This window comes from Ovis canadensis, chromosome 4 (genome assembly GCF_042477335.2).
Source record: "Ovis canadensis isolate MfBH-ARS-UI-01 breed Bighorn chromosome 4, ARS-UI_OviCan_v2, whole genome shotgun sequence".
Taxonomy (NCBI): domain Eukaryota; kingdom Metazoa; phylum Chordata; class Mammalia; order Artiodactyla; family Bovidae; genus Ovis; species Ovis canadensis.
Genome location: NC_091248.1, coordinates 66969199 through 66997084, shown reverse-complemented (window position 1 = coordinate 66997084; position 27886 = coordinate 66969199). Strand labels below are relative to the sequence as shown.

Sequence of the window (27886 nt, the reverse complement as noted above, 5' to 3'; positions counted from 1 at the left end):
CCCAAAATTTTCAGCTGTAAATTTACTACTGAAAACCTTTGAAAAGCTTGAGTTAAAAAAAATGATAATCCTTTGCCAATGTCTTGATTTGAATCAAGTGCCTACCTATGGAAGACAAATGTTAGTGGATCAAAAATGTGAATTTTTTATAGCTCTTATTTGCATGTTTTTTTAAAATTGTTATTCTATGTCATATAAACCTAAAATTGGTATTTTAAATCCATTCTTTTAAAGAACATAAATGTTGTTCATCAGTGGCTGCCAAGACCATAATGATAGTTTATAAGTGTTCAAAGTTCAGTTCAGTTCAGTTCATTTCAGTCACTCAGTCATGTCCAAGTCTTTGCGACCCCATGAATTGCAGCACGCCAGGCCTCCCTGTCCATCACCAACTCCCGGAGTTCACTCAGATTCGCATCCATCGAGTCAGTGATGCCATCCAGCCATCTCATCCTCAGTCGTCCCCTTCTCCTCCTGCCCTCAATCCCTCCCAGCATCAAAGCCTCTTCCAGTGAGTCAACTCTTCGCATGAGGTGGCCAAAGTACTGGAGTTTCAGCTTTAGCATCATTCCTTCCAAAAAAATCCCAGGGTTGATCTCCTTCAGAATGGACTGGTTGGATCTCCTTGCAGTCCAAGGGACTCTCAAGAGTCTTCTCCAACACCACAGTTCAAAAGCATCAATTCTTCGACACTTAGCTTTCTTCACAGTCCAACTCTCACATCCATACATGACTAATGGAAAAACCATAGCCTTGACTGCTGCTGCTAAGTCACTTCAGTCGTGTCTGACTCTGTGTGACCCCATAGACGGCAACACACGAGGCTCCGCCGTCCCTGGGATTCTCCAGGCAAGAACACTGGAGTGGGTTGCCATTTCCTTCTCCAGTGCTTGAAAGTGAAAAGTGAAAGTGAAGTCGCTCAGTCGTGTCCGACCCTCAGCGACCCCACGGACTGCAGCCTTCCAGGCTCCTCCGCCCATGGGATTTTCCAGGCAAGAATACTGGAGTGGGATGCCATTGACTAGACGGAACTTAGTCGGCAAAGTAATGTCTCTGCTTTTGAATATGCTATCTAGGTTGGTCATAACTTTTCTTCCAAGTTAGAATTAGCATATTATTGCTAGAAGAAAAAATTAAAGTGATCAACCATACATCATTAGGATGGCAGCTGACTGTTAGAATGAATCTCATTTGAGGACCACTCTTACACTGCATATTTCCATAGGAAACACTGTAGAATAAAAAATGTAATCAGCTATAGGGTTGTATACAGTATAAGTTAAAGAAGAATGTAAAATAAAATTTAGGGTATTAAGTTTCTTTAAAAGCTCATTTACATAATAAGTTTTAGGAAACAAGGACAGTTGTTTTAAATAGTGAAGGCAAAGGAAACCTTAGCCCTCCCCCAAATGATGATACAGTTCTTTATGTGTAAGGAGCTAAAATGGCCCAGGGAATTTTAAAATTACAAGATTTTACTGGCTCTTCTTTGTGCCGCCTCTTCAAGGGACATAGCAGTTTGTGAATATGTCTGTAATATTTTGGAAAGGTAAAGTCACCAAACACAAAACAGTTGTCATGCATTAGAATATTTCAGCTCCTGAGAACACAGCTCTTTGTACTCAGTGGATTTTGTGGAGAGCTGCTCTGCCCTCTGCTGGGCACAGTTCTTGCTTTGCAGTCTCACATCATGCTCTTTTTAGTTTGACTATGCATTTGCCTTAACTGCTAATGAGATTTTTATTTAAAGCAGGTTAGTTTATAGTAGTTCTTATTTGCTCTGTATTATTTTTGTATTGTAGAAAACTATCATCTGATATTTTCACACAAAAATGTCACATAAGAGCAGTGACATAAAAATCACTTTATTTATTATCATTTTTCCATGTAGTCTCATCTCTTTACCCTCAGTATTTTCTGAGAATCTGTTAAGAACCATAAAAGACTACATCTTCTGGTTGGGCTTCCCTGGTGGCTCAGAGTGTAAAGCATCTGCCTGCAATGCGAGAGACCTGGGTTTGATCCCTGGGTGGGGAAGATCCCCTGGAGAAGGAAATGGCAACCCACTCCAGTATTCTTGCCTGGAAAACCCCATGGATGGAGAAGCCTGGTGGGCTACAGTCCATGGAGTCACAAAGAGTCGGACATGACTGAGCGACTTCACTTTCACTTTTCTTCTGGTTAATAACCACAGTGTTGGGTATGTGATGTAAGCTGACCCAGTCATGGTTCGTCATTTCCTTGTTCACACTGATTGGTCCATTTATGGGCACTTGACAAAAGTCAGATCTACTTCCTAGAGGTGGTAGTTGTTGAATAAGTTTACCCTAGGGACCTGCAAACGTCTTGTGTTTCTGATTGCCTCAGGTTGCTTATGAGAAACCATATGCAAGTAAAAAGAAACAAACTCTGATTACTACCTAGTAGTATTTTCATTAGTATGTTGCTGCCTGATCTCCCAGGGTCTCAGAACTCAGGCTGAGTTATTTGCTGTTCCACACACATTCACCAAGCATCTGTTATGATTTAGATATTTTGCCATGTGCTAACTCCAATACTTTGGCCACCTGATGCAAAGAGCTGACTCATTTGAAAGGACCCTGATGCTGGGAGAGATTGAGGGCAGGAGGAGAAGGGGACGACAGAGGATAAGATGGTTGGATGGCGTCACTGACTCAATGGACATCAGTTTGGGTGGACTCTGGGAGTCGGTGATGGACAGGGAGTCCTGGCATGCTGCGGTTCATGGAGTCGCAAAGATCAGACACGACTGAGTGAACTGAACTGAACTGAAGAAAGAGAAAAGTCCCTGATCTCACCCAAAGTGTAGATATTCGTATGATTTACTAGTTTCTCTGCGTTCCCTAGAGTATTTGAGAAGTTATTTATCCCCCATAATCCAGTTTTTTTCCCCTACATTTTCCCTTACATTGTCTGCACAAATGATACTGGCCTCTTTATCCTGTTGGGTAACTGCTCAACCCTCAGATCATGGCTTAAATGTTACTTCTTCAGATAGGTTTTTTGTTTTCTCTTATTTCCCCATTTATGTGGATTCATTCTGTTGTTGCTCTGTATTAATGTACCATGTTTCTTTCCTTCCTGATACACATTGTTCTAGGGCTTCCCAGCTGGCTCAGTGGTAAAGAATCCACCTACCAATCCAGGAGACACAAGAGACAGGGTCCAATCTCTGAGTCGGGAAGCTCCTGGAGTAGAAAATGGCAGCCCACTCCAGCATTCTCGCCTGGAGAATCCCATGGACAGAGGAGCCTGGTGGGCTACAGTCCATGGGGTCACAAAGAGTCAGATACAACTGAACATGTTCACACATATTCATAAAAGACTAGGGCTTTGCCACAGCTTCCAGTCTAACTTGGATTTATATCATCTGTACAAATGGTGTTATTTAGTAGTTCTGTCTTCTTCCTGGCATCAGTCCAGACACATTTCTCAGAATTTTTGATAATTCCTTGACCTTTTCACCACAGCTGGAAAGCTTGAGGGTAAGTCCCTTTGACCTCCAGATGAGCCATTTTCGGTAGTCTTTGAAGACTTTTACAGACTTTCTAAGGCTGGTTGTCCTGAGTGTAACAAAGATTCCAGATTTGGTTCGAGGCCATAGAACTGCTGTGATTGAAGTAGACATGCGGTCTCAGGTTCCTGCCCATTTAACCTCCTCCTCCATCTTCATGGTGACCCTTGACTTCTAAGACCCTTAGGGCTTCTTGGAGCACATTGTGAAAATCAGAGCCTAGTTATTCTTCACTTTTATCAGTCTGACCTTCTATGCAGCCACAAGAATGGTCTTTTGAAAATGGATACTATTGTGTACTTACCAATAGCTTAAGAATCTTAATGCTTTCCCACTGGACTTGATCCTTTGAACAAAGTCTTTGGCCTTTAATGTTAAACCTCAATATCTGTCCTCTGCTTACTCTTCCAACCTTCCTTCCATTTCAAGTACCCTGTGCTTCAATTACTTAGACACATGCTGTTTCCTGAAATTTCTGTGCCTTATCTCATGTTCCCTTTGCCTAGAAAGACCCTATATGGTCAAACTAAAAAGAAATCTCACCACATGGAAACAAAAAGTCCTTCCTGTTCTCTTCAAGTCTTGGCCCAGGCGATGTCTCTGAGAAGTTGTCTTTGCTCCCTGTATGAGTCAGCTCAGCTTCTGTAGTAAAATACCACAGACTGGTTTCTTAATAGCAGAAATGTATTGTCTTATACTTCTGGAGGCTTGAAGCCCAAGACTAAAACATGAGCATGGTTGGGTTCCTGTGAGGAGCCACTTCCTCGTTTGTAGATGGCCGCCTCCTGGCCGTATCCTCACATGCCCTTTTCTCTGTGTGTACATGCAGAGAGAGAAGGTCTCTCTCCTCTTATTATATGGCACCAATCTTCTCAGATTAGAACTCCACCCTTATGATCTCATTTAAATTTTATCTCCTAAAAGCTCTCCCAGTACAGTCACATCAGGGGTTAGAGCTTCAAGATATGAATTCCATAGCACCTTCTTTTCCTGGTTCACACACACCCAAGTAAAGTAAATCATTTTCCCCTTTAGCACCTTGTACACTTGTAGAAATCTAGGAAGTAAATGCTCAAATTTCATTTTCTTCATCGTTCAGACCTCCTGCTGGTGCTTTCCATTGGTGGGGCAAGGTGGCCCATTGCCACAGTCCTTAAGTGTCTGCCTGCTAAGGCACTGCACAGGGTACTATGCAGAGTGGGTCTAGAGAGTGAGTGGGAGAGATCCAGCAGGTATGACTGCCTGTTCAAAGTGTGTCCCAAAGGTTGTAAAAAGCTGAAAACAAACTCTTAGACATACAAACGTCTAGAGTGGGATTCATAAGTTAGCTAGCCAAAGCTCATTTCACAGATCGAACTTAAAACCCAAAGGAGTTTTTAAGAAAAGACTTATTTGAGCCTGTTGGTTCTTAGTAAGAAATACATTAACACTTCTTTGTCGCACACCAATAAACACTTGTCTGTTGCTCCATAACAAATTACTATAAATTTAGCAGGTTAAAACAATAACTGGATGTTAATTAACTCAACCTCCATTTGCGCTTTAGGTCAGAAGTCTGGGCTGCTTAGCTGGATTCTCTGCTTAGGCTCCTAAAAGGCTGAAATCAGGGAGTTGGCCAGGTTGAGCTCTAAGAATCTGCCTCCAGGCTCACTCCTTAGGGAGGTAGAATTTATTTCTCTGTGATTGTAGATCTGAGGTCCCTGTTTCCTTGCTGGCTGTTAGCCAGGGACTACTCTCAGCCTCTGGAAGCCACTCACATGGCAACCTCCGAGCCAACATAGTTGGCTTAGAATCCTTTCTGCACCTCTGATCTCTTCAAATTCCTCTTACACTCCCAGCCAGAGAACTTACTATTTTTTAAGGGCTCTTGTGATTAGATTTGGCACACCTGAATAACCTCTCCTTTTCCATATAAAGTAACATAATAGGAGTAATACCAAGGTGAAGGTCATAAGGACTGTCTTAAAATTCTGTTTATCACAGCACTTTATTTACTTGATTGTACCTCATCCTCATAATACCTTTTGAGATAAGTGGTAGTATTCCTATTTTATATTTGAGAAGTCAAAGACTTAAGGAAAGTTAAATAACTTATTAAGGCATGGCTTATAGATGGCAGAGCTGGAATTTGGACCCAAAGCCTACCAAAACCTTCCTTATCACCACTTTTCTACAGGACAGAACAAAAACTTGAACCCACATTCACACTCTTCTGCCCAGTGAACTGTGGACTGCACCAGCTGTGTGCCCTCCCAGTGTGGCACTTTTGCAGCATAGACATGGTTGTGGACAAAAATATTGTAACTCTGAGCTCTCCTTTTTTTCAGTGTACCAGTAATTACAAAGCTAGAGGAAAATAAAAGATTGAGGATACCTGATATTAATACTTATCATGAAAAAATTACTATCTTCTGGGCACACTTTTAAGTAATATTTAGAAATAACAAATATTTATGAAATGCGAGACAGAAACCCAGGATATGAAGTCTATAACCAATTATTTCATATTGAAAGTAATATCATTGGAACCATAGATCATTTATTATATAAGTAACAGAATAAGTAATAAAATTATTATTTTATTTAATCCTCGATAAATCGTTTCAATAAAACAGTTGCATTTTACAAGAAAAGTGTTATTTGGATGAATAAAGCATACATCTGTCCAGAGAATTTCTGATTGGGTTAGAGCTGGCTGAAAACTGAAAATTCCCCACCATAAATGGATTAATGCCTGTGTTGAATTCTATAACAGAGGCCCACTCTTAAGTCCATATATGTATATCCCTGTTGTAAAAGGGCAGCTTCCAACCCTTTTAAATTATTCGTTTATAGCAGTGTCATGACCATTCCGTTAAATCACTGTGACTGCTGGCGGTATGTCAGAGCACTCCAGTTGCTACTACTTGCCTTGGAAAAATAATAATTTTTACAAATAGTGCTACAAAAATAACTTCTCTTTTGAGAAGCTGTGAGGGATAGTTTCTTGACTGCTTTCAGCTTGCAACTATAAATCTATCTACTTTTCTGAGCAGTGCTTTTGGTAAGTTTTGTACTCTCCTGAACTTAACTCAAGAACTCTGAAGTTGTAATATAAAATTGTGAGTATACAGTTCTGATTTGTCATGCATATTAATCTTTGCATGTGTATGTGTTAACAGCTTTAAACTTTTTAGGACAAATAGCCCTCCTCACCCTACATCATAGAGCTTCCCAATCTACCAGTCTACCCTCAAATCTTTTTTAGAAAGTCATATAAAAAAGACTGTTTTAAACTAACTTAGTTCAGAGTTTCCCCTACATTTCCCCTTCACACAACTTTAGCCTCCCATGGAAAATTTGGGCAGAAATGCTATAGGGCAGTTTAGAAGATTTAGAGATATGACGGCTATGCTAAGTATGGGAGCGGATTTAAATACGCCCCTCAAATGAATAGCTCAAATAAATTTAATAAAAATAAACTTTTTAAGCCTTACACCTATCATCAAAAGTTACATGTGAATCATCTGAAGAAACATACCGTACACACCTTATAAACATAGCCCCTTGCTCATGGATACTCTGCTCACCTGTGCTGTTTTCATTTTATTTCAGGTTGGTCTAAAACAAATTTTTTAAAGTTCCTTGTTTTCTTAAATGTCCTACTCATCCTCAGACTTTCTCTTAGATAAAAAATAACGGTATCTCTCTCTTCCCTAATTTCTCAACAAAATTTTCCGTTTAATAAATTTATTGACTATTTTCCAAATGACTTGAAATTTCCTGAAAGATATTTCTAAAAATTAAAAAAAAAAATTTAAATATGGGAGATTAGAATATAAAACACTGTAGACTAAAACCCCCCAAAAATATTTTTTAAAACCTGGATAAGTAGTGGATAGCGCACATTTCCACAAGGATAGCTCTTGGCACCTGGCCCAGATTTTATGGATTTCTTTCTTGCCTAGTGGTTTGTAGCTGTCCCTTTTTATTGCAGAAACGGAGCTCTGGTTTTCAGAGTCTGGGACGAATGTGGTCATTCCAACTACTACATTGATGACAACTCTCTGGCTAAAAGAACCATCCTACCCTTCTTGAGTCATATTCTTGCCAGTTCTGTTATTGCAGGTCACAGTTTTGGAGTAAGGATGCAGATGAGGCTTATAGTGTATATTGGGATTTTAAAAACGATCATGAATCAAGCATAGGTTTTCCCCACTTAGGAAACTGTTAATCAGGCATAGGCTGACTCCTTTAGCTACTACTTCTTCCCTCATCACTGCGCTATCAGTGTGGTGTCTTAACCTGAATTTACTTGCTTAATAAAGTTATATTGGATAGGTTAACGGGTAGACAGGGAATATAGATTTTTCTCAGAATGTAAATCTTCAAAGAATCACCAGGATTAATAAGAAGAAGAAGTATAGAGACGGCTAGTATGTCATTGGTTAATATACTTTTTTATATAACATTTTCATAGTAAATATAATTTATTTAACCATGCTACAGCTTGTCATAGTATAGTTCATGCTTTAGAAAGACCACAGGCTTTGTTTCACTTACTCTTTTACTATTAATCCTTCAGATTTTAGAGTCTTACTCTCTATTTCGTGGCATACGTGTTATACTGGTGTATACCTGGACAATAAACGTTTTTGAGGGAACTCCAATATTTGTCACTATCCTTGTAACATGATTCCTTCCTTCTTTAGTCAGTCACTTTGCTAATGCCAGGATGCATGCCATAGTTCACAGCCATATAAGGAGCGAGTTATTTATATAAGAACTGAATTCCCAGCCCACCTCGTTCCCCTCAGGAAGGTGTCATGTTAAACTTGATCCAGAAGCACTGTGGTAGTTTTACGAATAATTACGTTGTTTTCGTTAACTGAAGAACATGCTGTAGCAGGAGAGTATGCTCCTCTCCAGTAGATGAAAGTGTGAGATAACCAGATGGAAGTCTTTCAGGGCTGAGCTAGAATATGCAAACTGTTCAGCAAGTTATTACCAAATGAAGAATTCTGACCGATGTGTACACAAGGGAAGTACTCTGCCTCCCTACCCTACATTTCTTGGCACACTGTCTTTCTCTCTCTTTCTGGGACTGTATAAGTCCACTGTAATATTTTCAGTTTGCATACCTCACCTTAAGAAAAACAGAACATACAAGTAAATAATTATTTAATAATTTGTTATTTGACAAAGTGTTTAGGGTTTTTTTTTTTTTTGGTTATATGTAAGACATTAACTTTTCATGATGCGAATACATTTTTATATGATCGATTCGAGCATGTGTAATTAACAGTTTAGTTTCTCCCTTTCTGATGAATCCTTACCACTTGTATTTCTTTGAACTTTCTTATTGCTCTGATTAGTACCCAAGGAAAAATGAATGAAGTGGCAATGGCAAGGTTGCTTTCTTGCTTCAGATCCTAAAATGAATGCACTAAGTATGACGGATGCTGAGTGCTTGCTGACTTTTTTCCCCAGAAACCCTTTCTAAAGTCCTAATTCCTTTCTACAACTAAAATTACTTTAAATGTAATCAGAAGAAATGTTGATATGTATTGAATGTTTTCTGTATCCAATGAGAAGCAAACCTTTATCAGTTTCTGTTATTGTCTTTATCTTCCTTTTTACTTTAGGTTTTGTCTGAATATTTCCTAAGGTCCTGAGTTAAACACTTAACTTATTAATTTTTATTCTTCTTTCTAATTTGAGCATACCTTAACTATAATTTTCCTCCTCAGCATCTCTTTAGTTGTATTTTACAAGTTTCAGGAAGTTATAGTTTTGCTTTCTTTTTTCCTAAAATGTTTTTTGTTTTAATTTATATTGTAATTCTTTTCTTTCAACATTTAATTTTTTAAGAGTCTTTTTTAAAAAGTACTCTGTAATGTTTTTGTTGATGATTTTTAACATAACTGCATTCTGTTCAGCTTACCTGGTTGATGATCTGTCCTTGAGACTTGCTCTATGGCCTAGTAGATGTTCGGTTTTTCAAAGTGTTTCAAATAGTTGTAAAAAGAATATATATTCTCCAGTCACTGGATATAATGCTTTCATGTGTCTCTTAGGTCAGGCTTGATACTTGTGTTATTCAAATCTTTATCTCTAATTTTTTTAAATCTCACCATAATGATGGCTTTGTCCATTTGCTTCTTATAGTTCTGTTACTTTTGCTTCTATATGTTGAAGTTAGGTTATTAGGTGGTATTCAGTTAATTGCTGAAGTTAGGTTATTAGGTGGTATTCAGTTAATTGTTATAGCAGAGAAGTGATTTTAAGTATTTGTTACTGTGAAGTGACTCTGATACTCATTGAGGGAAAAAGCCTTAATTATATTCCCTAATATCATGGCTCAGTTGGTCTAGAATCCACCTGCAATGTGGGAGACCTGAGTTCGATCCCTGGGTTGGAGAGCCCCTATAGAAGGGAAAGGCTACCCACTCCGGTATTCTGGCCTGGAGAATTCCATGGACTTAGTCCATGGGGTCACAAAGAGTTGGACACAACTGAGCGACTTTCACTTTCAATATATGTAACAACGTTTTGCTGGTATTTGCCAGATTTATCTTTTTGCATCATCATACTTTTCATCTTTTCTATGTGGTTAAAATCTAAGTGTTTCTTAAACAGCATATAGTTTAACTACTTTGTTATATTATCCTTCTGAAAGCCTTTATCTTTTAACTGGAGAAATGAGTCCATTTATTGTGACTGTTGATATGCTTGGGTTAGATCAACCGTCTAATTTGTGCTTTCTACATCTCCTAAGTTCCCAAGTTTATTTTTCTCCAATCTTGTTTGACTGATTACATTTTCATATTTTCATCCCTTTTTATCATAGTTAGAAATTACATTTCTTTCTTTAGTTATCTAGATATTTTAACATATATAGTTAACAACGTCCAATGTTAATCTGTATCTTCAGTATCTTCCTGAACAGTGTAAGGATATTAAAATGTTTTTTTTAGCTCTCAGATTTCTCCCTCTAACTTATATGCTATCATTGTGCGGTATTTTAGTTCCAGCTTATATTTTTAATCCCGCAGATTCTTTCTGCTCTCTGTTTTCCTCTGTCATCTTTGCCAGCTTGTGCTCCTGTACCAGGCTCCCTCCTGAGGCCTCATCTCCCTCTGCTCTTCCCCCAGGAGGTGAAAGTGCTCTATTCAACTTATTCCCTGACTTCTGAATTTATATTTTCCACCAGGCTACAGTTTCTAATAATAGATCTATATATCCTATAATCTACTTGATATCTTTACCCTGTTTTATAGGCATTTCAAACTTACTATTTCAGTTTGGATAGATTTCACCAACATTTTCATCCCATACCTCAGTACTATTCTTATTTTGCTTTTATGATCTAATAAATTACATTCCTTTTACAATCTTACTCATCCCAGAAACCTGGCTTCATTTTTTAACTGATTCTGTCTTCCTTTCATCACTGTATTCACAAGGCCTAATTCGTTTCACATTGTTTGTTTAGTCACTTAGTCTTGTCCAACTCATTGCACCCCATGGACTGTAGCCTGCCAGGTTCCTCTGTCCATGAGTTTCCCAGGCAAGAATACTGGAGTTGGTTGTCATTTCCTTCTCCAGGGGATCTTCATGACCCAGAGATCCAATTCAGGTTTCCTGGGAGTCACCTGCATTGCAGGCAGATTGTTTTACCACTGAGCCGCAAGGGAAGACCAGTTTCACATTAAGGATATCTTAAATTTGTTCCTTTCTTTTTATCTCCACTATCAGATACTTCAGTGCAAGCTATTACACATCTTACCCAGGCCAAAACAGTAACCATCCAAGATGTAAATTCCAGGTTTGAAATAGCAGTAGAATCCCTGTTGCTTAGGACCTTGCAGACTGGATGCACCATTGACATGTTAACTGGTCTTCCTGCTCTAAGTTACATCTATCCCTAAGTCCTCCCTATGACAGGTATTACAGCTTTTGAAAGTGATAGATCTAATCATGTTATTCCATGACTTAAAAGCCTTCAGAGCCTCCTGATTGCTCATACAATGAAAGCCAGACTTCTTAATATGCCTTACAAGTAGTCCCTGCATGATCTCAGGCTTGCCTACCTTTCCAGCCTTGTCACTACCCAAGTTACTTAGCTCACTGTAGTCATACATACCAGACTTCTCTGATCATAGGGCCTGAGGACGCAGTCTCCTAACACAGGACGACCACACATACTCTTTCTACCCAAAATGTCTGGAGGCTTTTCTTCTCCTGTCTTTACCTCTTCTCAAACACATACACACAGTTCACATTCATTTTACACATCCTTCAGATTTCAACCTAAATGTCACTTTCTTAGGATTAATGTTCTTATGGAGTCCTTTGCTCACCAGTTCCAAGTCAAAATTATATCCTCTCAAAGTAGTCTGTGATTATCACAAATGCATTTATAGGTATATGTATGTGTGTGTGTGTGTGTCTGTGTGTCTGTGTGTATATTTGTTTAATGTCTGTCTCCTCACCAGGTGGTAAGCATAAGATCTAGACTGTCAGAGACTGGGCCTAATTATTTTCATCATTATGTCCTAGTATCAGGTACATTGCTTGGCATGTGGACACACATATATGTTGCGTAAATGAAAGATTACATACCACGCCAGATTGGGGAAGGGAGATTGTGTCTTTTATACATAAGGGAGCACAGGTTAGGTGGTCACTAAATGTTTTGAAGAAATAAAAGAAGAGGAAAGGGAAAGGAAGAGAAAGGAAATGGAGCATGAGAAAAGAGAGAAAAGGAAATTGGAAAGGGGACAGGAAAGAAAATGAAAAAAACTAAACATAAATCTTGGGTTACCATCCTTGAGGAGAAAAGTTATATCAACTTCTTTATCTCTCACTTAGGGAAAAAAAATAGGTAATGGCTGCTATCATGCAATAAAATATGAAAATGCTTGCTGTGATAGTTTTTGGTGATTTTGTTTTATTTGCATATCTGGTTGAGAGAATGAGGACTATCACATGGGGTTACTCTCAGTCATACTCCCTTGAACATGCACTTTCTAATCAAAACCTTTTTCAAAGTCTTATAAAGCAAAGATGCATTTTTATGTTTCCTTACTTAAACTTATGTATAGCTACTTGTAATCCCCTCACCCCCACCTGTCATAAGTCTTGACTTTGCATACCATTATAAGGAATATTTGTAAAAATATATTATGAACTACATATGTATGATTGATTAAGTATAATTAATCATTGCCTGCTTATCTCCAAAATTATAGAAAAATATGTCGTAACTGCAAGTGTGGCCAAGAAGAGCATGATGTCCTCTTGAGCAATGAAGAGGATAGAAAAGTGGGGAAACTTTTTGAAGACACCAAGTACACCACCCTGATTGCAAAGCTAAAATCAGATGGAATTCCCATGTATAAACGCAATGTTATGATACTGACCAATCCAGTTGCTGCCAAGAAGAATGTCTCCATCAATACAGTTACCTACGAATGGGCTCCTCCTGTCCAGAATCAGGCACTGGTAAACAATAAGGGGGAAGGAAGTCCCTTTATTGAAGTTCCTAGGCTACTTATTTAGGGCAGTTCCTTTAGTGATCTAATTGACCTCAGGTCTTTTATTTTTGGGGGTTCCCATTACCTTGACTTCCAACTCCTGCTGGACTTTTGGAAGTAAGATTAGATATCCCATAGAATTTTTCTCACTACATAGATAATCGGTGTTGACCTTTTTCAAAGAAATGGCATGACACTTTCAGTAATTAAATGAAAAACATGTTTTGTATAAAGCTAGTAACTTCGTTACTTTTGGGAAGATTTTTCTTAAGATGGTTAAAAAAATCTAAAGAATAGAATTTCTGTCAATTTTTTGTAACTCAAAAGGTGGTCAACACTATATTTCTTTTATATATAAGGCAAAAAAAAGCAATTTTGTGTCAAGCTCCTTCCACTAATATAATAACTAGATGAGACATTTGGAAATCTTTTAAGATGGTTAGTTAAATCATGAGAATGAATCTTGTGATATCATTTTCTTATACAATACTGATGATCCTTAGGCCATTCTGAACATGTGGCTTAAAAAATTTTCTTTTGCAGTTATATAGTTGTATTTTTGTTTGTTTGGGGGGCTTTGTCTTTTTTATTAATTTTATTGGAGTATAGTTGATTTACAATGTTGTGTTAGTTTCAGATGTATAGAAAAGTAATTTTAGCACAAGTAAACATTAGTAACCCAAGTCTTTACAAACTGAAAAAAAAGCTTTACTTTCATGAAGAAAAAAATGTGTTCATTTTTACTGACTAATCTATTTATTGCACCATTTTTAATGTGTTTTTTAATATATTAACATCTCAAGATAACTTGTATTATGAAGATCAATTGTTATTAATGGATAAAACTGAATTCTTCAGTAATTTGATTCTAATGAGTGTTATATAGTATTGTTTGTCTGATGGCCAAGGCATCTCCCAGTTAACGCTGGTCTCCTTTGTGGTCTAGGCCAGGCAGTACATGCAAATGCTGCCCAAAGAGAAGCAGCCGGTGGCAGGCTCAGAGGGGGCACAGTACCGGAAGAAGCAGTTGGCAAAGCAACTCCCTGCCCATGACCAGGACCCTTCAAAATGCCATGAGTTATCTCCCAAAGAGGTGAAGGAGATGGAGCAGTTTGTGAAGAAATACAAGAGCGAGGCTCTGGGCGTAGGAGATGTCAAACTCCCCCGTGACATGAACACTCAAGGCCCCAACAAAATGTACATTCCTGGAGGGGACAGAAGCACCACGACAGCGGTAGGGGCCATGGAGGACAAATCAGCGGAACACAAAAGAACTCAGTATGTAAGTAAAGCAGTCATGATGTTAGCCCATTTGGTATATTTTACAGGTTCATTCTGTTTCTTTGAACTGTGGGAGGCTGGTGGGGGAAGTTGCATTCCTCTGTTTCCAGAAGGGAGTAGATGAGGGAAGTAAATTGAATTATAATTTCAGTTTAGGCTTATTTTAGAGAATTATCATGTTTGAAGCCTTGGTCTAAAGCCAAGTTTTCTGATTATCTGTTGCCAAAGATAATTACAAGTGTTATGTGTACACAGCAGTTAACATGGTGTCATGCTGGAATAAAACATACAATCTAGAATCTGTTTCTAAACATAATTTTTCTGTTAATTGTTCTCTCTTCCCATAAATAAGAATAATATATGCTTAGGTTAATTCGGTTTTGCTTGTGAGAACATGCATAACATTCAAACTTAAACATGTGGATATATAGTCAATCATACTTTTTTAAAATGTCTCCTAAGACAGGGGAATTGAAGTCATTTTTATGCCTTGAAAGTAGAAGAAAATTGTGACACAGATGAACCAAAAATAAGAACTAAACTTACTGTTAGGTATTTCTCATAGATCCTGTTAGCACATCAACCAACCAGGCTTAGTCCTGTATTAAAACAAAACAGAAGAAAAAATGTAGAATAAGTTTTAAGGTAATCATTTTTGAGAGACTGCTTAAAACTGAAGTGCAAATTACTATTAGCCTTTTTCCATAAGCAAATTTGATTCAGTAAACAGTGCTCTGTTACCCATTGGTTGCAAGAATTACATTTGGAGAACCTGGAGAAAGCCAAGAGAGTCCTTTTCACAAATACTAACACCATACTCCTATATGGACAAATTACTAATTTCAGTAGAAATTATTTCTCTTGGAAGTGGTTTCTCTGAATTCCCGCTGGAACTGTTGATGAGAAGCGCCAGTCTTGGATGACTAGCTTGTTTTGGCTGGTTTCCCTTTCAGTCCTGCTACTGCTGCAAACTGAGTATGAAGGAGGGAGACCCAGCCATCTATGCTGAAAGGGCAGGATATGATAAACTGTGGCACCCAGCTTGTTTCGTCTGCAGTACCTGCCATGAACTCCTGGTCGACATGATTTATTTCTGGAAGAATGGCAAGCTGTATTGTGGCAGACATTACTGTGACAGTGAGAAGCCCCGGTGTGCTGGCTGTGATGAGGTATGTTCCCTAGGGCCACCCACATGCAGGCTCCCTTTTGCATCTTCCTATGGTTCCCTCACCATGCTAACCAGGCCTCCCTTAGCGAGAAAGCAGAATGAATTAAGCCAGTATTGTGTGCTTTATTTACATCCAAAGAAGTTGAATGAAAAAAACATTTCAGTCATTCTGAATGCCCATGTTAATAGTGTTGACAAATGAAGACTGTCCAGATTCCTGAAACATTAATTTGAACTAAACCAAGTAATCATCCAAGTTCAAGCTTTAGGTTATCTTTAGGCTTTAAACCCCCGAAAGTAGACTGATGTTCCTTGTGGATCTAAATCTGTTGTCTAAAGAACCTAGCTTGGTCATTTGAAGCAAAAAGGAAAAAACATGATTGATCTTATTTTTATCCTCTTTCTAGCTGATATTCAGTAACGAGTATACCCAGGCAGAAAACCAAAACTGGCATCTGAAACACTTCTGCTGCTTTGACTGTGACAACATCCTAGCTGGGGAAATATACGTGATGGTTAATGACAAGCCTGTGTGCAAACCCTGTTATGTGAAGAACCACGCTGTGGTAAGAGACACCTTGGGATTCAGTAGCCTTGACCTGCTTTATTTAGGTCTCTTACAAAGGAGAAACAGAAAGTACTACTCTCAAATAGGAAACAGATGAACTCTACCATAGGGTGTTAAAATCTAGGTAATTCAAAAACAGTACATGCGTTGACTAGGATGACCCACCTCAAGATTCTGTGTATGCAGTTTATAATATAAAGTGCTACTTGATAACCAAATCTCCACCAAAAAAATTCCTTAATGGGAGTAAGATTGATTGATTCTCATCATACAGATCAGCTTTCACTTAAGGTTTTTAGAGACTGTTCATATGCCTTAGCTCTATTTGAATATTTATAAATTTCTGTTCATGTTACCAGATCACACACTGTGGCTTTGTGTTTGCTACCTGGAGATTGTACAGTGCCCTTTCTTAAACCCTCACTGAATTAATATATGTGTGAAACAAAATTTCAGAACAAAATTTGACTTGCATATTTATTTGCATAAGCCAAGCATTCAAATATTTAATGTGAAAGTATATATATGTGTGTGTATACACACACACAGAGACACACATATATGTATGTGTATAAAATCTACCATGCTTACACAGAGCTTCTATTGCATGATGGCCCAGAGATAGATAAAGAGTTGACCATATATGGTAAAACTTATAATCCAGGAATATTAAAAGGATAGATGTTTACTTTATATGCAGGTAAATAAGTACTAAAGATCTCCCTGAACTATCAACTAGAGGAGACTCCTGGCTGAGGAATATAATGACATATTTATATAGTTCTAGAAGTATGTTATTATTAATATGAAAATAAGGTTAAGAAGTTTTGATGTCAGTGCCAGTTTTCAGCGTTTACCCATTGCCCTCAGATATAATCTATCAGCTATCATTTTCTATCAACTCTGCCTCATCAGTGTATCGCAGGTTCTCACAGTTACAACTATTCCACTTCAGAGCTTTGTTTTTTGTCATTTTGATTATTATAGCGACCTCAAATTTGGCCTCCCCACTTCCATTCTTCTTGTTCAAAGCTACGTTCCATAATGATGGAAGGTAATCTTTCTAAAATGAAAACCTGATCATTAAGCCTTTACTTAATAGATCCAGCCCCTTCTTACCTATCCGGCCACTTTTACTAGTTGTTGTTCAGTCGAGTCCAGCTCTTTGTGATCCTGCGGACTGCAGCAGGCCAGGCTTCCCTACTAGTTATCTAACCCAAATCATACCATTTCCCAAGTTATCTGCGTTTCATAGTTTATACTGTTCTTTGTCTTCTGCTTCTCATTCCTTTGTCTGGTATATCGTCCTGTTCTCTTTTTATTTATTTATTTATTTTTGGCTGTGCCACATAGCTTGTGGGATCTTAGTTCTCCGACCAGGAATCGAACCCAGGCCCCTGGCGGTAAAATCACCAGGTCCTAAGCACTGGGTTGCCGGAGGATCCCCTGCCTGTTTTACCTGATTATGCCTGCACGCTCCTCCAGACTCAGTTTAAGCTTAACTTTTTGAGAACACCTTTCCCAATTCCCTACCCATGTTCCACCCCTTTCTCTCTGGCTAGGCAGGATGTCTCTGTTCCCTTGGGCCTCTTTGTGTACTTACCCACATGTGTGATTGTCAATATCACTCTCATCTGTCTCTTCCACCAGACTGTAAATAGCTGGCACATAGAGCTTCCCTCTATTTCCATACCCTCAATGTCTGCACTTAGGAAATGTTTGAGTGACTGACTTGTGTTTTAACATTTCTCATTTTCTGTGAGGGTCAGCATGGACCCTCCTTATAACTGAGGATAAGATGTTGAATCACTATGCAGTCTAATAGATCATTGAGCTTTAAAAAATGCTTCTTTGAATGTAGTTGCAACAGTTTCTCTATGGAAGAGGATTATCATAATAAGCATTCACTGTATGGTTGTTACCTTGGCCTCAAGGACTACAATGTAAACTCCATGAGGGCAGGGATTTTGTCTGCTTCTTTTCGGTTCTATTTTCAACACTAGAACAACACAGTAGGCACTCATATTTATAGAATAAAGCTTTTAACAGATGAAGCTACTTTGTTATTAATACAAGCTTCTCTCCATTATGTTGCAGTAGTTATTGGAGAGGAATAACTACAGAGAGAATGCAAGAGACCCTAAGTTATTTAGCTTTATAATATAGCATGATTTATTTTAGAAGGTGTACTTTCTCAGTAAGATACACTATTGCCATGTGCTTAATACTAAAATGAATATTCATCACCTGAACAAAACTTAGGTGATAGCAGCATGCTAAAGGATATAAAAATTGGAAGATTGTCTAGTTCTGGGCATTGATCTGCTTAGATCTTTTAATTTTAAAAAGAAAAAAAAAAGGAGTGAGAATATAAATTATTTTTAGACCTGAAGCTAAAACCTCGACTCAAAAAAGGACTTTTCTGAAGAAAAAATTAACCTGGAAGGAGGAAAGTGGGAAATACATTAGTTTGTCTCTGCATGGTCTCTGGAATTCCAGTCTCAAATGGCCACCCCAAGATTTCACATCTCTGAGATTTCACAGGATCCTCCTGCTAGAGAGCAAACGTCATTATCAATTTTTTAATTTTATAATGCATATACAAATAAATAAAAGAAGTAGGAGGAATTGAAGGAAATAATAACATATTGGATTATTAGCAGTTTAATTAAGAATTCAGGGTAATCAAATATCAAGCATAAAGTGGTGAATGAAGTCCATAAACTCCCTTACTGGTCCCGGAGTCTCCAACCCTTAGTTGAGTCCTGGGCAGCTTTCAGATTTATGAAGAATTAGGGATAGGGATCTGGAGAAGGCAATGGCAACCCACTCCAGTACTCTTGCCTGGAAAATCTCATGGACGGAGGAGCTTGGTAGGCTGCAGTCCATGGGGTCGCAAAGAGGCGAACACCACTGAGCAACTTGCTCTCACTTTTCATCTTCATGCATTGGAGAAGGAAATGACAACCCACTCCAGTGTTCTTGCCTGGAGAATCCCAGGGATGGGGGAGCCTGGTGGGCTGCTGTCTGTGGGGTCACAGAGAGTTGGACATGACTGAAGCAACTTAGCAGCAGCAGCAGGGATAGGGATTGGTAGTTTTTACCTGGGGACATGTCAGATTTGGGGATGAATGACAATCAAATTATTAATAAACCTAAATTTTCTGAAGCCCATAAACCCTACATTCTATGCTATTTCAGTTCAGTTCAGTCGCTCAGTCATGTCCGACTCTTTGCAACCCCATGAACTGCAGCACGCCAGGCCTCCCTGTCCATCACCAACTCCCGGAGTTCACTCAAACTCATGTCCATCGAGTCGGTGATGCCATCCAACCATCTCATCCTCTATTATCCCCTTCTCCTCCTGCCTTCAATCTTTCCCAGCATCAGGATCTTTTCAATTGAGTCAGCTCTTCGCATCAGGTGGCCACCGTATTAGAGTTTCAACTTCAACATCAGTCCTTCCAATGAACACCCAGGACTGATCTCCTTTAGGATGGACTGGTTGGATCTCCTTGCAGTCCAAGGGACTCTCAAGAGTCTTCTCCAACACCACAGTTCAGAAGCATCAGTTCTTCGGCGTTCAGCTTTCTTCACAGTCAAACTCTCACATCCATACATGACTACTGGAAAAACCATAGGCTTGACTAGACGGACTTTTGTTGGCAAAGTAATGGCTCTGCTTTTTTTTTTTTTTTTTTTTTGCTTTTCTGAAGTTTTTAATTTATTTTTTATAGACTTCAGCTTCATTTAGTAGAGTCACAGAGTAAAATATTAGTAAATTTCATCATAATTTAAATGTTCAAAATGGCCTCCTTTTCTCTTATTGTTTTTTTGTTTGTTTTTTGTTTTTTTAATTTTTATTTTTACTTTATTTTATTTTACAATACTGTATTGGTTTTGCCATACATTGACATGAATCCACAACGGGTGTACATGAGTTCCCAAACATGAACCCCCCTCCCACCTCCCACCCCATACTGGCACATAGACAGAAATATAGATCAATGGAACAAAATAGAAAGCCCAGAGGTAAATCCACACACATATAGACACCTTATCTTTGACAAAGGAGGCAAGAATATACAATGGAGTAAAGACAATCTCTTTAACAAGTGGTGCTGGGAAAACTGGTCAACCACTTGTAAAAGAATGAAACTAGATCACTTTCTAACACCACACACAAAAATAAACTCAAAATGGATTAAAGATCTAAATGTAAGAACAGAAACTATAAAACTCCTAGAGGAGAACACAGGCAAAACACTCTCCAACATAAATCACAGCAGGATCCTCTATGATCCACCTCCCAGAATACTGGAAATAAAAGCAAAAATAAACAAATGGGATCTAATTAAAATTAAAAGCTTCTACACAACAAAGGAAAATATAAGCAAGGTGAAAAGACAGCCTTCTGAATAGGAGAAAATAATAGCAAATGAAGCAACTGACAAACAACTAATCTGCTTTTGAATATGCTGTCTAGGTTGGTCATAACTTTCCTTCCGAGGAGTAAGCGTCTTTTAATTTCATGGCTGCAATCACCATCTGCAGAGATTTTGGAGCCCCCCAAAATAAAGTCTGACACTGTTTCCACTGTTTCCACATCTATTTCCCATGAAGTGATAGGACCGGATGCCATGATCTTAGTTTTCTGAATGTTGAGCTTTAAGCCAACTTTTTCACTCTCCTCTTTCACTTTCATCAAAAAGCTTTTTAGTTCCTCTTTCTGCCATAAGGGTGGTATCCTCTGCATATCTGAGGTTATTGAGATTTCTCCTGGCAATCTTGATTCCAGCTTGTGCTTCTTCTAGCCCAGCATTTCTCATGATGTACTCTGCATAGAAGTTAAATAAGCAGGGTGACAATATATAGCCTTGATGTACTCCTTTTCCTGGTTGGAACCAGTCTGTTGTTCCACATCCAGTTCTAACTGTTGCTTCCTGACCTGCATATAGGTTTCTCAAGAGGCAGGTCAGGTGGTCTGGTATTCCCATCTCTTTCAGAATTTTCCACAGTTTCTTGTGATCCACACAGTCAAAGGCTTTGGCATAGTCAATAAAGCAGAAATAGATATTTTTCTGGAACTCTCTTGCTTTTTCGATGATCCAGCGGATGTTGGCAATTTGATCTCTGGTTCCTCTGCCTTTTCTAAAACCAGCTTGAACATCTGGAAGTTCACGGTTCATGTACTGCTGAAGCCTGGCTTGGAGAATTTTGAGCATTAGTTTACTAGCGTGTGAGATGAGTGCAATTGTGCGGTAGTTTGAGCATTCTTTGGCATTGCCTTTCCTTTGGATTGGAATGAAAACTGACCTTTTCCAGTCCTGTGGCCACTGCTGAGTTTTCCAAATTTGCTGGCATATTGAGTGCAGCACTTTCACAGCATCATCTTTTAGAATTTGAAATAGCTCAACTGAAATTCCATCACCTCCAATAGCTTTGTTCGTAGTGATGCTTCCTAAGGTCCACTTGACTTCACATTCCAGGAAATCTGGCTCTAATTGAGTGTGAGTGATCACACCACTATGATTATCTGGGTCATAAGATCTTTTTTGTATAGTTCTTCTGTGTATTTTTGCCACCTCTTCTTAATATCTTCTGCTTCTGCTAGGTCCATACCTTTTCTGTCCTTTATTGAACCCATCTTTGCAGGCTTCCCTGGTGGTTCAGATGGTAAAGCATCTGCCTACAATGTGGGAGACCCAGGTTTGATCCCTGGGTTGGGAAGATCCTCTGGAGAAGGAAATGGCAACCCACTCCAGTACTCTTGCCTGGAAAATCCCATGGACGGTGGAGCATGGTAGGCTTTGTAGTCCATGGGGTCACAAAGATTAGGACATGACTGAGCTACTTCACTTTCATTTTGCATGAAATGTTCCCTTGGTATCTCTGATTTTCTTGAAGAGATCTCTATTCTTTCCCATTCTCTTCTTTTCCTCTATTTCTTTGCATTGATTGCTGAGGAAGGCTTTCTTATCTCTTCTTGCTATTCTTTGGAACTCTGCATTCAAATGGGTATATCTTCCCTTTTCGCCTTTGCTTTTTGCTTCTCTTCTTTTCACAGCTATTTGTAAGGCCTCCTCAGACAGCCATTTTGCTTTTTTGCATTTCTTTTACTTGAGGATGGTCTTGATTCCTGTCTCCTGAACAGTGTCACGAATCTCCGTCCATAGTTCATCAGGCACTCTGTCTATCAGATCTAGTCTCTTAAATCTATTTCTCACTTCCACTGAACAGTCATAAGGGATTTAATTTAGGTCGTACCTGAATGGTCTAGTGGTTTTCCCCACTTTATTCAATTTAAGTCTGAATTTGGCAATAAGGAGCTCATGATCCAAGCCACAGTCAGTTCCCCGTCTTGTTTTTGCTGACTGTATAGAGCTTCTTCTGGAGAAGGCAATGGCACCCTGCTCCCATACTCTTGCCTGGAAAATCCCATGGACAGAGGAGCCTGGTAGGCTGCAGTCCATGGGGTCACTAGGAGTCGGACACAACTGAGCGACTTCACTTTCACTTTTCACTTTCATGCATTGGAGAAGGAAATGGCAACCCACTCCACTGTTCTTGCCTGGAGAATCCCAGGGACTGGGGAGCCTGGTGGGCTGCCGTTTCTGGGGTCGCACAGAGTCAGACACAACTGAAGTGACTTAGCAGCAGAGCAGCAGCAGCATAGAGCTTCTTCATCTCTGGCTGCAAAGAATAGAATCCATCTGATTTCGGTGTTGACCATCTGGTGATGTCCATGTGTAGAGTCTTCTCTTGTGTTGTTGGAAGAGGGTATTTGCTATGACCAGTGCATTCTCTTGGCAGAACTCTATTAACCTTTGCCCTGCTTCATTCTGTACTCCAAGGCCAAATTTGCCTGTTACTGCTATTTATATGTTAAATATTTTTACCAAAACAGTTTCCTTAATTGTACATAGAACAGTAGTTATTACTTTTTAAAAATTGCAGTGAAAACATGAGTTTTGAAAGATTATAAAATGATCTAAAAATATTATTAAAGGGCTGAGATACAGAGGGTAGATCGTGATCTAAAATCAGAGGAATAAAATATTGAGTGTGAAAACAACAAAGGGCTACATTCTAAATGAATTACAAAGCTATAAAAATGAATTTATACAAAAGCAATTGCTTGCATGGTGCAGCTTCAGATTAGGAGTCATTGTAATCAAAACAGTCATTTTTGTTGTATTCAGGATCAATCATGCAAAGATCTCCCCTACTTCTCAGGGAAGACTGGGTTGACATAAACTGTGAGATAAGGAGTTACAGTCTCTGTAGTTAGAAACCTTGTAGTTATCTAAAAATATAGAAAGTATTACTATATTGCAGGTCTGAAATGGATATCTATACCAAGGCCTCACACCACATGCTAAATCAATTCACCCAGTGAGTGGCAGTCACACACCTGTGACCCTCCTCAACCCATCCGCCTTCATCACACAGAAATTCCTGACAATCACAGTAAGAGACCAAGAGTGCAGAAGATTAGCCACCTTTATGTAATGCTGGACAATCTTACTGGTTTCTTCATTTGTTATAAAATATTTAAGAGAAAAATATTAGGCAGTTTCAGTCATAACATATAAACAAGAAGGCATATGAACTATCTAATGTTTTACAGCTCTCAGTTGGGTAGTTTTGTCTTCTGCTGTAATAATGCCAGTTATTCATTTATTTTCTTGCTAAATATGTATAGCTAAAGAAGAAAATTATGTGTGTTTGTGGGTGTGGATGTGTATATCTCATGCTGCTGCTACTGCTAAGTCGCTTCAGTTGTGTCTGACTCTGTGCGACCCCATAGACGGCAGCCCACCAAGCTCCCCAGTCCCTGGGATTCTCCAGGCAAGAACACTGGAGTGGGTTGCCATTTCCTTCTCCAGTGCATGAAAGTGAAAAGTGAAAGTGAAGTTGCTCAGTCGTGTCCGACCCTCAGCGACCCCATGGACTGCGGCCCGCCAGGCTCCTCCGCCCATGGGATTTTCCAGGCAGGAGTACTGGAGTGGGGTGCCATTGCCTTCTCCGATATATCTCATATTTATCTGTATATAACATACATATATACTGAATGACATATGGAATATAAGTGCTAATATTCCATGATATTTGATTTTACATAAATTATGACATGACAGAAGAGATATTTTTAGTGCACAGTAATTATTCTGAAACACTATCAGTATTTTTGATTGAGTCCTGAATTACTTTGAACATAGTTTTCACTTGTGTGTGCTAAGTCACTTCAGTCGTGTCTGACTCTTTGCAACCCCATGGACTGTAGCCCGCCAGGCTCCTCTGTCCATGGGATTCTCCAGGCAAGAATACTGGAGTGGTTTGCCATTCCCTTCTCCAGATTTTTAACTTATTGCTGTCTAGAATTTAGTAGTGTTAATCACCTCACGTGTCATAGGTAAGACTGGTAAAATTATCACTTCAGAGCTTTAGTGAATGAGGAAAAAATCTTTTTGAAAAAGACTGTTTTTTAGAGCAGTGTTAGGTTTATAACAAAATTAAGAGGGAAGTACAGAGATGTTCCCATGTAGTCCCTGCTCCCACACGTGCATTGTCTTGTGCATCATCAACATCACTCACTAGAGTGGTACATTTTTAAACAAGGATGAATCTACATGGACATATCCTAATCACCCAGAGTCCACAGTTTAGCTTAGAGTTCACTCTTGATGTTGTGTATTCTCTGGTTTGGACAAATGGCATATATCTATCATTGTAATATCATACAGAATATTTCTACTGGCCTATAAGCCCTCTGTGCTCTGCCTATTCATCTCTTCATCCTGCCTGTCTCCTACTCCATACCCCTAGCAACCAGTGATCTTTTTATTTTCTCCCCAATTTTGCCTTTGCTAGAATGTCATATAAGGAATCATACGGCATATAGCTTTTCCAGATTAGCTTCTTTCACTTAATAATGTGCATTTAAGTTTCCTCCATGGCTTGATAGCTCATGTCTTTTTAGCTCTGAGTAGTATGAATGTGGAGACTTCCCTGGTGGCTCAGACAGTGAAAGCATCTGCCTACAATGCAGGAGACCCGGGTTCAATCCCTGGGTTGGGAAGATCCCCTGGAGAAGGAAATGGCAACCCACTCCAGTATTCTTGCCTGGAAAATCCCATGGACAGAGGAGCCTGGCAGGCTACGGTCCGTGGGGTCGCAGAGAGTCGGACATGACTGAGCAACTTCACTTGAGTATGAATGTATTAGTTTCTTTATCCATTTACCCACTGATGGACATCCCGGTTGCTTCCAGATTTTGGCAGTTACAATTAAAGCATCATGTGCAGGTTTCTTTGTGGACATAAGTTTTCAAGTCATTTAGATAAATACCAAAGAGCACGACTGCTGGAGTATATAATTAAAGTATGCTTAGTTTTATTATAAGAAACTGCCAAACTGTCTTTCACATGAGTTGAAACATTTTGCATTCCCACCAGCAATGAGTAAGAGTTTCTGTTGTTCTTGCCAGCATTTGTGATATAGGAAAAAATCATAAAACTTAAAAAAAATATAACTGCTGATATACAATCTAATAGATACACTGGGACCGAACACACTGCTTTGGAACTTCAAGACTTTCTGCCTTGAACGTCCATGGCTTATCTTAGAAGCAGCAAGTGCTGTTTGGACTTCACCTGTTATTTCCCACATGCTCCGCATATAACTATGAAGGTTAACTAGAAGGTCATTCTCAGTTGTGTATCTTTGAGGTTGTCATTCTTGGTTTATTTTGCCATCTAAAGAAATGCACTGTTTGTTCTAACGTGAAAATGTTACCATCACAGTTTGATCTCTCATCCTTTTCTCTTCTTTGTATAACTGCCTTAACAGGTGTGTCAAGGATGCCACAATGCCATTGATCCCGAAGTGCAGCGGGTGACCTATAACAACTTTAGCTGGCACGCATCCACAGAGTGCTTTCTGTGCTCCTGCTGCAGCAAGTGTCTCATTGGGCAGAAGTTCATGCCCGTAGAAGGGATGGTTTTCTGCTCAGTGGAGTGTAAGAAGATGATGTCTTAAGAGGAGAGCACCAAGCAATATTGAGCCCTAGCTATCCAGAGTGGTCTGCATTTCTACTGTAAAATGCAATTTGGAAAAATAAAAGGAAAAAAAAAAAGAAACTGTAAAGGAAACCAGGAAATTTTGTTCAGTATCTTTCTTTGATGTTTTTCCTAACCAAATTTTTGCATCTCAATTTTTAAAACCTGCTTTAAGCATTTAATTTTTAAAATGGTAAAGAGTTTTACCTTTCTTTGGCTTTCCAGATGTAAAATCTTTTGAGTTGGAAGCCTGAGTTTAATGTCTTCATATTCCTACCTTCTTTATGCCAAACACAGTATATATGAAACACTTAAAAGTTAGTGTTTGAATGGAAAGATGAGCATTTCATGTTCTATATTCTTTTTCCCTTCTTGTATAAAATGAAAAGGAAATTAAACTTGCCCTAATGCCAAGGCTGTACGTTTATTGCCTCATCTTATTCGCTGAATTTTATAGTGATACACAGTGAATTCTTTTGACAGAGAAAATAGAAATGCAGCATAGTATGAAGAACCATTATCATTTTAATGTCTATGCATTTGCTATTTCCTAACTTAGGCAGAGATGGCTTTACTGCATATCTCTATTTTTTTTTTAATCTGCTCTACCTCTCAGTATTCTCTTTGTAAGCTGATGACCTCCATTTGTGGCCTTGAATATTTTATTGTCACATGTGGCTTCCACACTTTTTACTTCTATAGATGATTTTTGGCAAGCCACTCATTTATATTTTCAATCCAAAGAACATGAATACTTTTTTGTATCCAAGAAGCTATAACTTGTACTCTTTGCACTTGGCTGTGTGGTTTGAATAGACTTTTTGCACGGTTTCCATTCTTTTCTAATGGATACTGTCCTATGATATGATGCCTGTTCGTGGATATATAACAAATGTCTTCTTTGCCTGTATACTTCCTTCCTTAAGTATTTCTAATGTTTATTTTTCCTTTTCTACTTCCATACAAAGCTATGCACTATGAAAATTAAATGGAATGAATATGTATTATTATTCAAAATAAAGTCTCTTTCACTTTAATAATTATAACTTTATTTCTTATATCTTTTTCGTTTGAGAGCCAAAAAGTCCTTCTGCAATTAAGTATTTGTTACAGCAGGGGGCAGTGTTTCCAAGGATAAAAAATAACCTGACAAATAAGGGCACTTCCTGACAAAACAGAACAGAAACTAGACTTTTCATTATGCCGAAGGGCTAAGTTTTATGAAACTTCATAATAAGTGAAAGCATTTAAATAATTGGTTTTCAAGTCATGCATGAGTTCTTTCTTTCAGAAAAAAGAAAGTGTCATTTTAATTGAAGTCGGGAAAGCTACGTTCTTTTCAGGTAAGTCTAACGAGTATTAACTCTTATACTCAAATTGCAACTCTGGATTTCTATGAATTTTTTCACAGCAGGCTATTGTGAAAAAGGAAGCAAAAGTGGAATAGTTGTAGCTTTGTTCTTCCTAATATTAGCAGGTTATGAGGTGGTGTGTTTTTTTTTCCCCTCAGTCTAAAGTATTTGTCACAGTAGAAGTAGCACTTTTCTCTGACACACACCCAGGATAATTTGATTATTTTTGAGCTCATATTTGTTTGGCTAATAGTGTTTCTCCTAAATTTTATACCCCATACCCCCACCCATCCCAACTCCACACTCACTAACATACCAGCATTCCACATCTCTTCCCTCTCTGCATTATGCTTTCCTTAGCCATGAAGAAGTGAGTTGAACACGTCACCTTATCCAAGAAGTA

General features: G+C 38.7%; 1 protein-coding gene across 1 annotated transcript in view; it reads left to right on the top strand.

Moving 5' to 3' along the window:
• Window positions 1–27171, top strand: part of TES (testin LIM domain protein) — a 64603-nt gene extending 37432 nt beyond the window's left edge. The window contains exons 3-7 of the mRNA XM_069587947.1: window positions 12769–13021; window positions 14000–14335; window positions 15288–15503; window positions 15910–16068; window positions 25923–27171. Coding sequence (XP_069444048.1) covers window positions 12769–13021; window positions 14000–14335; window positions 15288–15503; window positions 15910–16068; window positions 25923–26111 — 1153 coding nt within the window. The 3' untranslated portion in view covers window positions 26112–27171. The remainder of the gene's footprint in view (window positions 1–12768; window positions 13022–13999; window positions 14336–15287; window positions 15504–15909; window positions 16069–25922) is intronic.
• The last annotated feature ends 715 nt before the right edge of the window (window positions 27172–27886 follow it).